At 45.7% G+C, this 14,738-nt stretch overlaps 1 protein-coding gene across 1 annotated transcript; it reads left to right on the top strand.

The window, feature by feature from the left end:
* Positions 1-5,826: 5,826 nt before the first annotated feature.
* On the top strand, positions 5,827-10,162 carry LOC139230280 (galectin-2-like; the record flags this gene model as incomplete). Its single annotated transcript, XM_070862108.1, has 3 exons — positions 5,827-5,921; positions 7,378-7,549; positions 10,013-10,162. Coding segments are annotated over 3 exons (417 nt in total), but the record flags the coding sequence as incomplete, so codon positions are not given.
* Positions 10,163-14,738: the final 4,576 nt, after the last annotated feature.

The raw sequence follows: 14,738 nt of genomic DNA, 5'->3' as shown, positions 1-14,738 counted from the left end.
GAGCGCTGGTTTGGCTGCTGTGCGCCAGGAAAGCTGACTGTGGCACACACGGTGCATGACGTGCTAAGGCACAGGCCAATTTTGCAAAGTGGCCTGAAACAGACCTTAGGCCCTCCCGATTTGCTTCGGCAGTGGGCCGAACGCCCATTTGAGGTGGGCGCCCTGGACGACTACAAGGCAAACTGACCAATATGGAGTACGGCACACTTCCGGCACGGACTGAGCGCGTGCCCGCCGCACATCCTATTTGACCTGTTATTTGCAAGTGGACTTAAACTGTTACAAAATCCTGATCACTGATTAACAGCAGTGACCTCCTTCAGCCGGTATGTATGCTCTCCCTTCCGTTACAGTCCGTCACTTTCCTGGAGTTCCCTGACACTTGTCACCTACTCGAGTCCCCGAGAGAGACGCAAAGATGATGGTGAGTAAAATACAGTGAAACTTTCGGGGAGGTTGGCATTTTGTCTTTGTAATTATGAGAGGTGTGAGGAACACAGGGACCTCGGAGTGTATGTCCACAGATCCTTAAAGGTAGCAGGGCAGGCCGATAAGTTAATCAACAAGGCATTCGGGATGCTTTCCTTTATTAGCCGAGGCATAGAATACAACAGCAGGGAGGTTATGCTTGAACTGAAAACAACATTAGTTAGGTCACAGCTTGAGTACTGCGTGCAGTTCTGCTCACCACATTGCAGGAAAGATGATTGCACTAGAGAGTGTACAGAGATTTATGAGGATGTTTCCTGGACTGGAGAATTTTAGCAATGAGGAAAGATTGGATTGGCTGGGGTTGTTTTTGTTGGAACAGAGGAGGCTGAGGGGAAATCTTATTGAGCTGCATAATATTATGATGGACGTAGATAGAGTGGATAGGAAGGACTTATTTCCCTTCGCAGAGGGGTCAATAATCAGGTGGCATAGATTTAAAGTAAGTGGTAGAAGGATTAGAGGGAGAAGAGGAAAAAAATTTTCACCTAAAGATTCGTGGGAGTCTGGTACTCACTGCCTGAAAGGTTGGTAGAGGTAGAAACTCTCATCACAACTCATCATTATCATCATAGGCAGTCCCTCGGAATCGAGGAAGACTTGCTTCCACTCCTGAAGTGAGTTCTTTGGTGGCTGAACAGTCCAATACAAGAGCCACAGACTCTGTCACAGGTGGGACAGATAGTTGTTGAGGGAAGGGGCAGGTGGGACTGGTTTGCAGTGCGCTCTTTCTGCTGCCTGTTCTTGATTTCTGCATGCTCTTGGCGTTGAGACTCGAAGTGCTCAGCTCCCTCTCGGATGCACTTTCTCTACTTAGGGCGATCTTTGGCCAGGGACCGATGTTGGGGATGTTGCACTTGATCAGAGAGGCCTTGAGGGTGTCCTTGTAACGTTTCTGCTGCCCATCTTTGGCTCGTTTGCCGTGAAAGAGCTCCGCATAAGAGCACTTGCTTTGGGAGTCTCGTGCCTGGCATGTGAACTATGTGGCCTGCCCAGCGAAGCTGATCGAGTGTGGCCAATACTTCAATGCTGGGGATGTTAGCCTGGACGAGGACACTGATGTTGGTGCGCCTGTCCTCCCAGGGGATTTGTAGGATCTTGCGGAGACATCGTTGGTGATTTATCTCCAACGACTTGAGGTGTCTTCTGTACATCGTCCATGACTCTGAGCCATACAGGAGGGCGGATATTACTACAGCCCTGTAGACCATGAGCTTGGTGGTAAGTTTCAGGGCCTGGTCTTCGAACACTCTTTTTCTCAGGCGGCTGAAGACTGCACTGGAGGCGGTGTTGAATCACCGCATCAATGTTTGCTTTTGTTGATAAGAGGCTCCTGAGGTATGGGAAATGGTCCACGTTGTTGAGGGCCGCACCGTAGAACTTGATGACTTGGAGGCAGTGCTGTGAGGCGAGGACAGGCTGGTGGAAGAACTTTGTCTGACGGATGTTTAGCGTAAGGCCCATGCTCAGTAAATACGTCGACTATATCCTGGATTTCAGCCTCAGAATGTGTGCAGACACAGGCGTTGTCTGTGTACTGTAGCTCAACGACAGAAGTTGGGGTCCACATCTAAAAAGTACTTGGATATGTACTTAAAGCCATGACCTGCAGGGCTACGCACCTAGTGCTGGAAGGTGGGATTAGGCTGAAATTGGTGGACTTACCATCCGTTGCTGCCGAGTTTTCTGGGCGGTCTCCCCTCTGAGCGAGTTTGGTGGAGGCCTCCCGCCGACGGGAAGGGAAGATCACTGGGGACTGCCCGCTGACTTCTGCTGGTGTGCAGTGCACGTAAGTGTCCTCCCGCCCACCGAGCTGCCAGTTTGGTCCGGGCGGTCCTCCGTTCCAGTAGGGGAAAAGACAACTACGTGGAGGCAGGTCTAACCTCAACGGTACGCAAGAAGACCTGCAAAAAAAGGTTAATACACTTCTTACTTTATTTTTTTCTTGCAGCGATTCAGGTGGATGGAGTCCCTTGAAGGTTTTCTAACATTTAATTTTTTGAAATCTTTAATTTTATCTGATCCTCCCTCCTTGGGCCCGACTCAATCCTCGGCGGTACTTTGCCGAGGATTGCATTTGCTGCCGAAAATGGGAGCTCCCGCCCGCTGCCGCCCACATTCAGGGGACAAGTCTCTTTTTCTGCCGCCGGGCAGTCTTTCCAGAACTTTTTCATGAAACTTCTGTGCAAAGTACCATCAGGATCTCAGCTGTTCTTTGGGCGGCACTTGGGCAGAACTTAGCTTTCACCAAATTCGGGGCGTTAGAATGTTAATTACGGATAATGGGAAGTTGCTTTCATACCATAGTTGTTTGCACTCTTGAAAGTGGTTTCCCTTAGGTGTTCTACGCACCCCCACGTTACACTAGTTCTAGACCTGGGAGTGATTGCTATACTGAACAGATGAATGAGTCACGGACAAATATCTCGGTCTCAACCGTCAATGCTTTATTAAAGCTACCTCAACACAGCAAAACTACAAGTAAATACAGTGACGATGCAGTTCGGTCCAATACCCTGGCATGTCTAAACTGCTCCTATCGCGAAGTACCCAACATCTAAACTCTCTGCGCGGATCCACAGTGTACCGCCGAATCTGTACCGACCGGCTGGGCGTACCCCTATGGTCCTTGTAGCAAAACCTCCCCACTAAAACCCTTCTTACGGCTTGGTTGGGAGATCACACGACACCTCCTCACACAGTGACTGCGATCTTAAAGATGCGTGGGCAGGGATGATGTTCACCGATTCGTTGGCTTACTTGCTGCTTCTCCTGGTGAAAACGTGTCTCTTCTGGTTCCGTACTGTCTATGGTATCCAAGTCCCAGTCTCAAGATTAGCTGGCCTACTCCTGCACCTATTTTCTATGTTTCTATGTTTCACAGTTGAATAGTAAGACTCTAGTTGCTTGTTGATGGTTTCTTCTCTCTGTCCCAGATGGCGTGCTCGGTCCTTGTAGAGGTGAAGCAAGCGAGAGCAAAAGAGAGGGAGAGATGGCCTCACGGCCACTTTTTATATCTAAAGTCTGTTTGCTTCTTCTGGCCAAATAAAGTTTTTCCTTGTTTCGAAGCTTCTGTCTGAGTGGCCCATGTGTATTCCAGTGATGGCTGGGGATGGGTTTTCGCTTCCAACCGGACTGGGCTTAATAGTTTTCTTTTGTTCTGGTTTCTCACCTCTCGGAGTTATCTCATCCAGGTAATGGCTTGATCACTGACCACTTTACATCTCTGACAAGTTCACATTGCTGAACAATGGACCCTCCAGCTTTGCCCATTATTCCTTCTCCTGGCCATTGTAACTTGTCCCAGGCAACCCCGCCCATCAGATGTAAATTTCGTGTACAACATGGCAAAATACCTGGGCCCCTCCCGCAACAGGCTGCCAGCTTTTTCTCCAATGGGAAATATTAAAACACAATGTCCAGATAATGCCCATCAATGAATCCTTGGGGAGCTGATGGTTACACTCTGATGCTCGAATCATTTACATTCTGTGTGCCCAGCAAGGGGCCGAGCTGAACAGACAACATACGATTCCCAAGAGCTTCATTTAAGAGATAGAGCTTGCAATATATAGGCAAGTTCAGGGACAGCTAACTTGTGAGTGACAGTGTCACCTAGTGTGAAGCGCTGGGAATTGAATGAGCCTCGCTGGGAAAATGATATTGAGTGAAATTTATGGAATTAAATTTAGGTTGGGTCCTGAATCCACGGGGTCTCCAGCCCTTTTTGTCTTCATATGTCCGTGGCCCCACATCCGGAGTACTGGGCTGGATAACTTCCCTCACTACAAATGCCACCATATTGCTAGATTTTGTGCCCTACCTCTGGAGTGGGACTTCAACCCACAACCGTCCCACAACAACCATTTGCATTTATACAGCGCCTTTAATGTAGTAAAACATCCCAAGGTGCTTCACAAGAGCGAAAATTTGACAACGAGCCACATAAGGAGATATTAGGGCAGGTGACCAAAAGCTATGTCAAAGAGGTAAGTTGTAAGGAGCGTCTTCAATGGGAGAAAAAGTTAGAGGGCAATAGGGATGCTCAAGAGGGTAAAATTAGAAGTTGGGAGGCTAGATTGTGATTAATATTTTATTTTTATTGGATTTATTCAGCGTAAAACACATTTAAAACATCATCATTAAAGACATTAATAACATTGTTATTATTCCATTATACTATACATCATTCCGTTACCATTTATTAGTATCAGAAATTAAAGTTCAATTCGTCTCCCATGACACAGAGGAAAGATTGCTACCACTTAAAAGCCTTCAGATACTGGAAGAAGGGCTGTCACCATCAGCCCTCTTAAATATCGAGTGTGAAGAATCAAACTTTCATATCCCTTTTTGTGAACTTCGTTTGGATATTCGTGACTTTTTAAAATTCCTTCCTGGGGTGTGGGCGTCGCTGACAAGGCCAGCATTTATTGCCCAACCCTAATTACCCTTGAGAAGGAGATGGTGAGCCACCTACTTGAACCGCTGTAGTCCGTGTGGTGAAGGTGCTCCCACAGTGCTGTTAGGGAGGGAGTTCCTGGATTTTGACCCAGCGACGATGAAGGAACGGCGATATATTTTCAAGTCAGGATGGGGTATAATCTGAAGGGAAACTTGCAGGTAGTGGTGTTCCCATGCGTCTGCTGCCCCTGTCCTTCTAGGCGGTAGAGGTCGGGGGTTTGGGAGGTGCTGTCGAAGAAGCCTTGGCAAGTTGCTGCATTGCATCTTGTAGATGGTACATGCTTCAGACATGGTGCACTGGTGGGGGGAGTGAATCTTGAAGGTGGGATGGGTGCCGATCAAGTGGGCTGCTTTCTCCAGGATGGTATCAAGCTTCTTGAGCTTGTAATGATCTTGACAGTTGTTTTGTATGTATACGTGCACCTACAATGAGTGTGCATACGTGCACCTACAAGGATATGTGTGTGTATACGTGTCCGTGTACCCGGGGAAATAGTTGTGCAAATCCATCCCTATTCACAAGTGAAATTCTGTGGGGTTTTATTTCATTCAGGATTTTGTAATGTATTTGCTTCATGAGTTCTTTGCTTAAGAATTCATAGCAACACATTGCTATTAAGAACTAGTTGGTTTATTAACACAGGTTTAACAATCAAACTACACCTTACCAGTTCATCCACTAGGCTCACAGCTGCATACCTCATCGCGGATGACCTAGACCCAACTGACTGGGGTTTTATGGTGTCCTGTGAACATCATGTGACTGGCTAAGCCACTCACAATGCAGCAGCTCGACAAAGCTGTGAGCATACTCACAACAGGTTTCTTTTAAATAAGAGAGAAAATATTGCATTATATTAATATTGTTTTCTTTTCAACATCAAACAACAGTTTGAAGTGCATAACATGGATATGAAGCGCGGAGACACACTGAAGATTAAAGGGAGGATAGCAGATAATTGTTCCAGGTAAGATTAACGTTTTCTTTCCCCCCACCTCCATTTCTTAACCGAATGCCGGATGAGGAGAAATTTCTTCACTGAGAGGGTAAACAAAGAAAATAGTCATTTCAGTATTAAGGCTCAATGGGGTTCATTTTCCACTTAGCCAATGGGTGGTAACCTGACGGATCAGATCGTTTGCCCGTTGTAGATCCCGCCTGAGTTTCCTCATATTGGAATCAACGGAACATAGGAACAGGAGGAGGATATTCAGCCTCTCAAGCCTGTTCCGCCATTCAATGAGATCATGGCTGATCTGCGATCTAACTCCATATACCCACCTTTGCCCGACATCCCTTAATACCTTTAGTTAACAAAAAGCTATCAAGCTCCGATTTAAAATTAACAATTGATCTCGCATCAATTGCCGTTTGCGGAAGAGATTCCCAAACTCATACCACCCTTTGTGTGTAGAAGTTTTTCCTAATTTCACTCCTGAAAGGTCTGGCTCTAATTGTTACATTATGCCCCCTAGTCTTAAAATCCTCAACCTGCTGAAATAATTTCTCTCTATCTACCCCATCTTTTCCTCATAATACTATGAAAACTTTGATCAGATCGCCCCTTATCCTTCCAACTTCTCGGGAATACAACCCTAATTTGTGCAGTCTTTCCTCGTTACTTAACCCTGGAAGTCCGGGCATCATTTTGGTTAACCTACGCTGCACTCCCTCCAAGGCCAATCCACCATTTTAGTGAGGAGTACCTCACAATACAGTATGTAGGAACTAATGATAATTACAGGGACTGTTTCATTTACCTTGAGAATAAAAATGGATGTTGCCAGGACTGGAGAATTATAACTATGAGGATGGACTGAGGTTGTTTTCTTGGGAGCAGAGGAGGCTGAGGGGAGACATGATTGAGATGTATAAAATTATGAGGGGCTTAGATAGAGTGGATAGGAAGGACTTATTTTCCACAGTAGAGAGGTCAATAACTAGGGGCATAGATTTAAAGTAATTTGTAGGAGGTTTAGAGGGGAATCGAGGAGAATTTCGTTCACCCAGAGGGTGGTGGGGGTCTGGAACTCACTGCCTGAAAGGGTGGTAGAGGCAGAAACTCTCACCACATTTAAAAAATACTTGGATGTGCATTTGAAGCGGTATAACGTACAGGGCCACGGACCAAGAGCTGGAAAGTGGGTTTAGGCTGGGTGGCTCTTTTATCAGCCGGCGCGGACACGATGAACTGAAATGGCCTCCTGCTGTGTCATAAATTTCTATGATTCTACGACTCTATGCTATGATTCTGGGAGGTACAGCATGGGGTCTGTCACTGTACTCACAGATACCAACCTTGCTTCTTGTTCTTCTGTGAATGAGCCACAGACACGCACCAGTGCAGAAAGGCATGGCACATTTCCAGGTTGACTGAAACCCGTGGTGCAGACACTGATTCTCTGCTTTCTTTCTGGGCCCAGCTTTGTGGTGAACCTGGGGAGTTCCGCGGACCACATCGCCATGCACTTCAGCCCCCGTTTCCACGATGAGCGTGACGGAGCCGTGATCGTCTGCAACTCCAAGCGCCATGGCAGCTGGGAGTGCGAGCAGAGAGACTCCAACTTCCCCTTCAGCCACGGGGCGGAGGTCAAGGTAAGGCGGGGCTGGGCTGCAAATCGCTCAGTGAGGTAACCTCGCTGCCCTTTGCTGATAATGAAAGGAGCAAACTGTAACACATTTATCATCTCCCACCTAATGGAAATAGCCAAGTTTCAGGCTATCTCTGGTTGGTCACTTTCATAATCAGGATCGACTGTAAACCAATCTGGTGGATATATTGTGTTTAATCAGAGTTTAAAACGGAATTTAACACATTAGTTATACAGCAAAAACATACGACCGTAGCACATAGTTAATACCGATTCGATCGGACAAACAGCTGACACACGTGAGCAGTTCTTGGCTTGCAGTCTCTTTCCCTTTGTCCAGAGCTTCCTTTGGTAAAGCATGAGATCACTCGAAGAGTGTTCGACCAGCTCAACTTCTGTTTCACTCTCCCCTCTCCAAGTGTTATTTTTATTCTCTTTTATGGGGTGGACCTGACCTGGGATATTGATAAGATCTTTTGACCTATAGAGGCTCCCCTTAAAACTTGCTATCCAATAAAGCTTCCAATTCTTTGTCTCGATTCTTGTTTCAAGAACCCGCCCTAAAGATGTCTTACGATTTTGGCCACATGTCTTGTTTATACTTCCCAGGGTTTCTTCAGTTTGAAATTCGTATCTTATCTCTTTCGTCCGTATCCTGCCTTTGATGCCATGAGGCCAAACCAGAAAACTGCTCGCTTCAGAGTGTTACCTCCTTTATGACATAACAAATGTTTAACACATTGTCTTAAAGATACAGAAATAAAGTTGAAGTCTTAGCTTGAAAACAACAGATTACAGCTGTCATAGTGCAGAATCTCAGCAGGGTACCAAAACTTTAGCATTTCTAAGCATCTAATACCATTCTGAGGAGACATTTTGGCTCCAGTTCAAAACAACGATTTAAATACAATATCCTTTGTGTTAGTTTTAGACAATTTGAACCCCTGATTTCTAACACCCCCAACCCCTCCAAGTCTGACCTCACAGTTTGAAGAAGTAGCGCCAGGCATACATCAAAAAATATATTACAGCTAATAGGAGGGTAGTGTACTGTACTGTGTTAAAACACTCATTTTCCATCTCTGGTATTCTATCTCCCTGGTTCTTTAACTTGCTGAAGAGTCACAGTTATTTGTCTGTATTTCAAAACAAGAAGACTGTTGATTCTAATATCAATGTTCAGAGTATCTGTTGTCACTGTGTCAGCCAATGAGTTGGAGGCGGGGCGGGACTCGCAGCAAACAGTCTATTTTATAGCATAGGAGTCTATCTAAACAGCACACTACAGCAAACAGCCTACAGTCTATTTAAACAGAGTCTCTGTTTACTACAGCAAGCAGAACTCATGGTCGAAACTACAGCAATGTCTCCTGATAAAAGCAGGGTGATTTCTCCAGCACTATGCAGTGAGTGAATTCTGTGCTTAAAATCAATCCCAGTTGTAGTGTATTTGCTTCATGGTTTCTTTGCTTAAGAATTCACTGCTACATATTTGCTGTAAAGTACTAGCTGGTTTATTAGCGAAGGTTTAAAAATCAAACTGAACACGACTAGTTCATCCACCAGGTTCACAACTGTACGCCTCATCGTAGAGAACCTGAACTCAATTGACTGGGGTTTTATTGAGTCCTGCGAACATCACGTGACTGGCTAAGTCACTCACAGTGAACCTGTGAGCACATTCGCAGGTACATACATTACACCAATCACTTACAGCACTGCGGTCTCTAGCCGTGATTGACAGGGAAATTACCCAATCATATCCATTGTGGCCAGGAATAGCGGTGTCATATGCAGCCATGTTTGTTAGCTCACTCACTGCTCCTAACTGTCACAGTGACTACTGCTATATAGTCACACGAGCCGCGAGGTTAGACATGCCGGGCAACCAATGGCAGGCGTGTGGGGGCGGGGGCAGAAGGATCATGTGATTAAACCTCCAGGAATACAACTAACCAGAAGTTGGCAACCCAATTACATTGGGCTATAAAGAGAAACAACACAAGCCCCCCAAGTTGGTAAAATCAGCTGGTTTGACAGAATTGTTGGCCATGCTGCAATGTGAATTCACCCTATCGACTTACCGCAGGCTGAAGGATATGGTTCTTTGGTGCAGTCACAGAAGTAGCTAGTAAGCCCAGTCTGATTTCTCAGCCTTGATGTATAAGAACTTAAGAATTAGGAGCAGGAGTAAGCCATACCACCACTCGAGTCTGCTCCACCATTAAATAAGATCATGGCTGATCTTAAACCTCAACTAAACATACCCGCCCAAATTCCATATCCCTTAATTCCTCTAGAGTCCAGAAATCTATCTATCTCAGCTTTGAATATATTCCTTACTCTTGTACTCCAATGTCCTTGCAATAAAGGACAACGTACCATTTGCCTTCCTAATTGCTTGCTGTACCTGCATGCTAACTCTCTGTATTCTCTCATTTCTGTTTATTGGTTTCTTTATTTCCAGATACAAATTACTTTCAAGGAAGAAAACTTTGAGATCACACTCCCAAACGGTCACGTGATAGTTTTTCCCAACAGACTGGCACTGGGCAAAATCACCTACCTGGGTGTGGGCAAAAACTTCAAAACGATCTCCTTGAAGTTCAATGCTTGAGACAACATTAAAAAACACTCATGGATGCTGTAAATCTGAAGAAAGCAGAAAAATGCCGGAAATTTGACGCAGGTCTGTCAGCTGTCTGGAGGAACAAAGATCGTTCAAGTGGAACCTGCAATTGAACCTGGCAGGTTGGAATTGGATGGTGCAATGGTTTAAAGGCTGACCTTTCATCTCTGGGCTCTGGATTCAAATCTGCTCTAGACTAATTGGGTGAAGGTCTGCCCTTAATGCGGACTGGCAGACTTCCACGTGACAATGGTCTGAGAGCTCTTAATTCAGTTCTTAGACATTTCGGCCTGTAAGCATTTAATTATCGCTGATGCACCAATTGTTACTGTCCTTTGAACAGGCCTAAGGATGGTCAGTGTGGGGAATCGTAAAAAGTGCCACATTACTGCAGCATGAAGCACCATTCTGAGGTTGGGGCTGAGTACAAGGAGCTTTATTTAACATCTAGCTGTGGTATACCTGACCTGGGACTGGGATGCGATGCCTGAAATGGAAAGGGTTCCTGTTATCCAGCACAGGGACCAGTACCTGTGGATTCAGGCTGCAGAGGTCCCTTGAGGAAGCTTTACCAACCTGGCTGTGTCTGTTCTGATCAAGGAGTTTGACACAACTCCTGTATTTTCTGTATTCATTGAAACAGCAGCTCATGTGAATCATTCATAAATAAAGCCTTTTCTGTGACTCTGATCAGTTCACTGATGATTCTTGCATTATTGTAAATTAATAGAATTGCAGTTGGTCACTCGTTTTCCCAATCTGTCGAGGAATGTTGTAGAAAGGGGGTGGTGTATCGGAAAATATAGGGTGCGGGATGTCAGATTATATGGGGTGCGGTATGTCAGATAATATGGGGTGCGGTGTATCAAATAATATAGGGTGTGGTATATCAGATAATATAGGGTATGGTATATCAGAGAATATAGCGTGTGGTATATCACATCATATATGGTGCGGTATATCAGATAATATGGGGTGTGGTATATCAGATAATATATGGTGCGGGTATATCATATAATATGGGGTATGGTATATCAGATAATGTAGGATGCGGTATATCAGATAATATGGGGTGCGGTATATCAGATAATATGGGATGTGGTATATCAGATAATATGGGGTGTGGTATATCAGATAATATATGGTGCGGTATATCAGATAATATGGGGTGTGGTATATCAGATAATAAATGGTGCAGTATATCATATAATATGGGGTATGGTATATCAGATAATGTAGGATGCGGTATATCAGATAATATGGGGTGCGGTATATCAGATAATATGGGATGTAGTATATCAGATAATATGGGGTGCGGTATATCAGAATATAAGGTGTAGTATATCAGGTAATATGGGGTGCGGTATATCTGAAATTAAAGGATGTGGTATATCAGATAACATAGGGTGCAGTAATCAGATAATATGGGGTGTGGTATAATAGATAATATGGGGTGTGGTATATCAGATAATATGGGGCGCGGTATATCATTAAATGTGATTTGAAAGCAGTGAATATGGTATTTCAGAAACTGCGAGACAAATGGTGCAATATATCATAGTGTTACAGTGAGGGGTGTGGGGTATATCAGAGTGTTACAATGAAGGGTGTGGGGTATATCAGAGTGTTACAGTGTGGAGTGTGGGGTATATCATAGTGTTGCAGTGAGGGGTGTGGGGTATATCATAGTGTTACAGTTAGGGGTGTGGGGTATATCAAGAGAGATACAGGGGTGTGGTATATCAAAGAGTTATAATTAGGCTGGGGTATATCAGGTGCACAACAGGGACTTGTCATTACTGTCAGAAGTGGCTCAACCTTGTCTGGAATTTCCATACCTCCTTCTCCAGAGCCAAATTCATCTACTACTCCAAGATAGTCTTGGAGGGTAAGATAAAGCCACAACACGGAGACCTTTGCCATTGTTTTCAGGCCGCACCAACAAATTTGTACCCTTGCCGTCCCGAGTCAATCCACTTCCTTGCTGCTTACTCAGGCTGAACCGGACTATGCGCACCCACAGTGTCCTGTCCAATCAACAGTTCGGCTTCAAAGCCCTCTGTATCCATCACCGCCTCCGCAGCATCACCTGCCTCAGCCTTTAGTTCATTCACAACACCGTCAAAACCCTTCCCAACACATCCATCACCTTGGAACTCAATTTCGCGATTACTCTCCTCATTGAACTCCACCCTCCCCAAAATACAACTTGTCCAAAATTCATCCTGTCACACATCAAGTTCTTTTCACCTATCATCCATCTTCGCGCTGACCTACACTGGCTCTCTGTCCTCTAGCGCATCGCATTTAAAATCACCATCTTCAATGTATCCCCCACTCTACCTTAGCACCTCTGCCTGCCTACATCCCCTTCCCTCTGTTATGTATTAATGCTTGGGGGTCACCAAACACCAGAGGGAGCTGCAGTCGGAGGTCAGCGGGCTGTACGCATGTGGCATATGTGCTTGCTCACTGTATGTAAGCTGTGTGTCTTTGTCAAGCTGGCACTCTTGGGCTGCAATAAAGAGGGATCAGGTTGCACCTGAGTGAGTTTACAGTAACCAGACTCTTGAGTCATTACAATTGACGACGAGGTAATTTAAGAACCTTCGCATGCACAATGGGCACCGTTGGAATCCTGGAGAGATTCGTGGAGGGCGAGGATTTGGCAGATTTTGTGGACTGCCAGGATCAGTATTTTGTGGCCAATGGCATGGAGGCAGAGGCCTACGCAGTTAAGCTCAGGGCAGTTCTCCTCACCATTTGTGGTCCGAAAATTTACGGCCTCATGAAGAATCTTCTCTCGCTTATACGTCCGGCGGAATTGTGTACGTTGGTGGGTAACCATCTGAAGCCAAAAGCAGGGATCATCATATCATGCTACCGTTTCTACACGCATGTTCGTGCTATGGGCCAGGACGTGTCGGGATTTGTCGCTGATCTGCGACATCTTGCTGAGCCGTGTAAGTTCGGGAACATGCTGGAAAACATGCTGCGTGATGTCTTCATGATAGGCATCAACCATGATGCGATCCTCAGGAAACTATTGGCTGCAGAGACACTGGATTTGAAAAAGGCCATCGCGACTGCCCAGGCATGCATGATGACTGATGATAATTTGAGGCAGATATAAGTACTATCAACAAGATGGCGTTGTCTTCTGGCAGAGCTGCCACTGCTCAGAGCCTGCCAACTGGTTCGAACCAGATTTCACCCTGTTGCCGTTGTGGGGGAAATCATGGGCTCAACAGTGTCGATTTAGACGATACTCATGCCACGGATGTTCGAAAGTGGGGCATCTTCACAGGATGTTTCCACAACGGAGCAAGCTTGGTGAGGCTCATCACGTGGTTGATGAGAACCAGTTCAGTGATGGCCCGGATACGCAACCCGAGGAGGAAGTGAATGGACTGTATTCATTCCTGAGCAAGAGCCAGCCAATAGTCGTTCATGGCGTGCCTGTTTCAATGGAGCTGGACACAGGCGCGAGCCAATCGATAATGAGCCAAAGGGCATTCGACAAACTGTGGGACACAAAGGCTGCGATACCGAAGCTGAGTCCCGTCAATGCCAGATTGCGTACTTACACTAAAGAACTCATACCGGTGCTCGGCAATGCAGTAATCCACGTGTCATATGACGGTGTGATTTACGAGCTACCAATATGAATCGTTCCGGTAATGGTCCAATGCTGTTCGGTAGGAATTGGCTCAAGAAAATAAAGCTGAACTGGAATGATGTCAAGATGTTGTCCTTGGTGGATAATACTTCGTGTGCTCAAGTATTGAAAAGATTTCCTTCTTTGTTTGAACCGGGCATTGGCAATTTTACAGGAGCCAAGGTGCAGATTCACCTGGACTCCAATGCAAGGCCTGTCGATCACAAAGCTCTTCCGTACATGATGAGGGAGACGGTTGAAATTGAGCTTGACAGACTCCAGCGTGAAGAGATCATATCAGCGGTCGAGTTTAACGAGTGGGATGGTCCCAATGTTCCTGTGTTGAAGAGTGATGGCACTGTCAGGATTTGTGGAGACTACAATGCTACGATTAACCGATTTTTGAAACAGGATCAGTTTCCGTTACCGAGGGCTGATGACCTGTTCGCCATGCTAGCTGGTGGAAAGTCGTTCACGAAACTTGATCTGATGTCGGCCATATGACACAGGAGCTTGTCGACACTTTGAAGAAACTCACCTGCATCAACACCCATAAAGGACTGTTCATCGACAACAGGTGTCCTTTTGGGATTCGTTCGGCTGCAGCCATATTTCAGAGGAATATAGAGAGTTTACTGAAGTCTGTTCCTAGAACTGTCATGTTTCAAGATGACATTCTGGTCACAGGTCGCGACACTGCTGAACATCTGAACAATCTTGAAGAAGTCCTACAGCGTCTGGACAAAGTGGGACTCAGGCTGAAACGCTCTAAGTGGGTATTCATGGCACCTGAAGTCAAATTCTTCGGGAGGAAGATTGCTGCTGATGGCATCAGGCCCACTGATTCGAAAACTGAGGCCATCAAAAATGCACCCAGACCTCAGAATGTAATGGAGCTGCGTTCGT

The sequence above is a fragment of the Pristiophorus japonicus genome, chromosome 19 (assembly GCF_044704955.1).
Source record: "Pristiophorus japonicus isolate sPriJap1 chromosome 19, sPriJap1.hap1, whole genome shotgun sequence".
In the NCBI taxonomy this organism is placed as follows: Eukaryota; Metazoa; Chordata; class Chondrichthyes; family Pristiophoridae; genus Pristiophorus; species Pristiophorus japonicus.
This window is presented reverse-complemented; position numbering and strand designations above follow the sequence as displayed.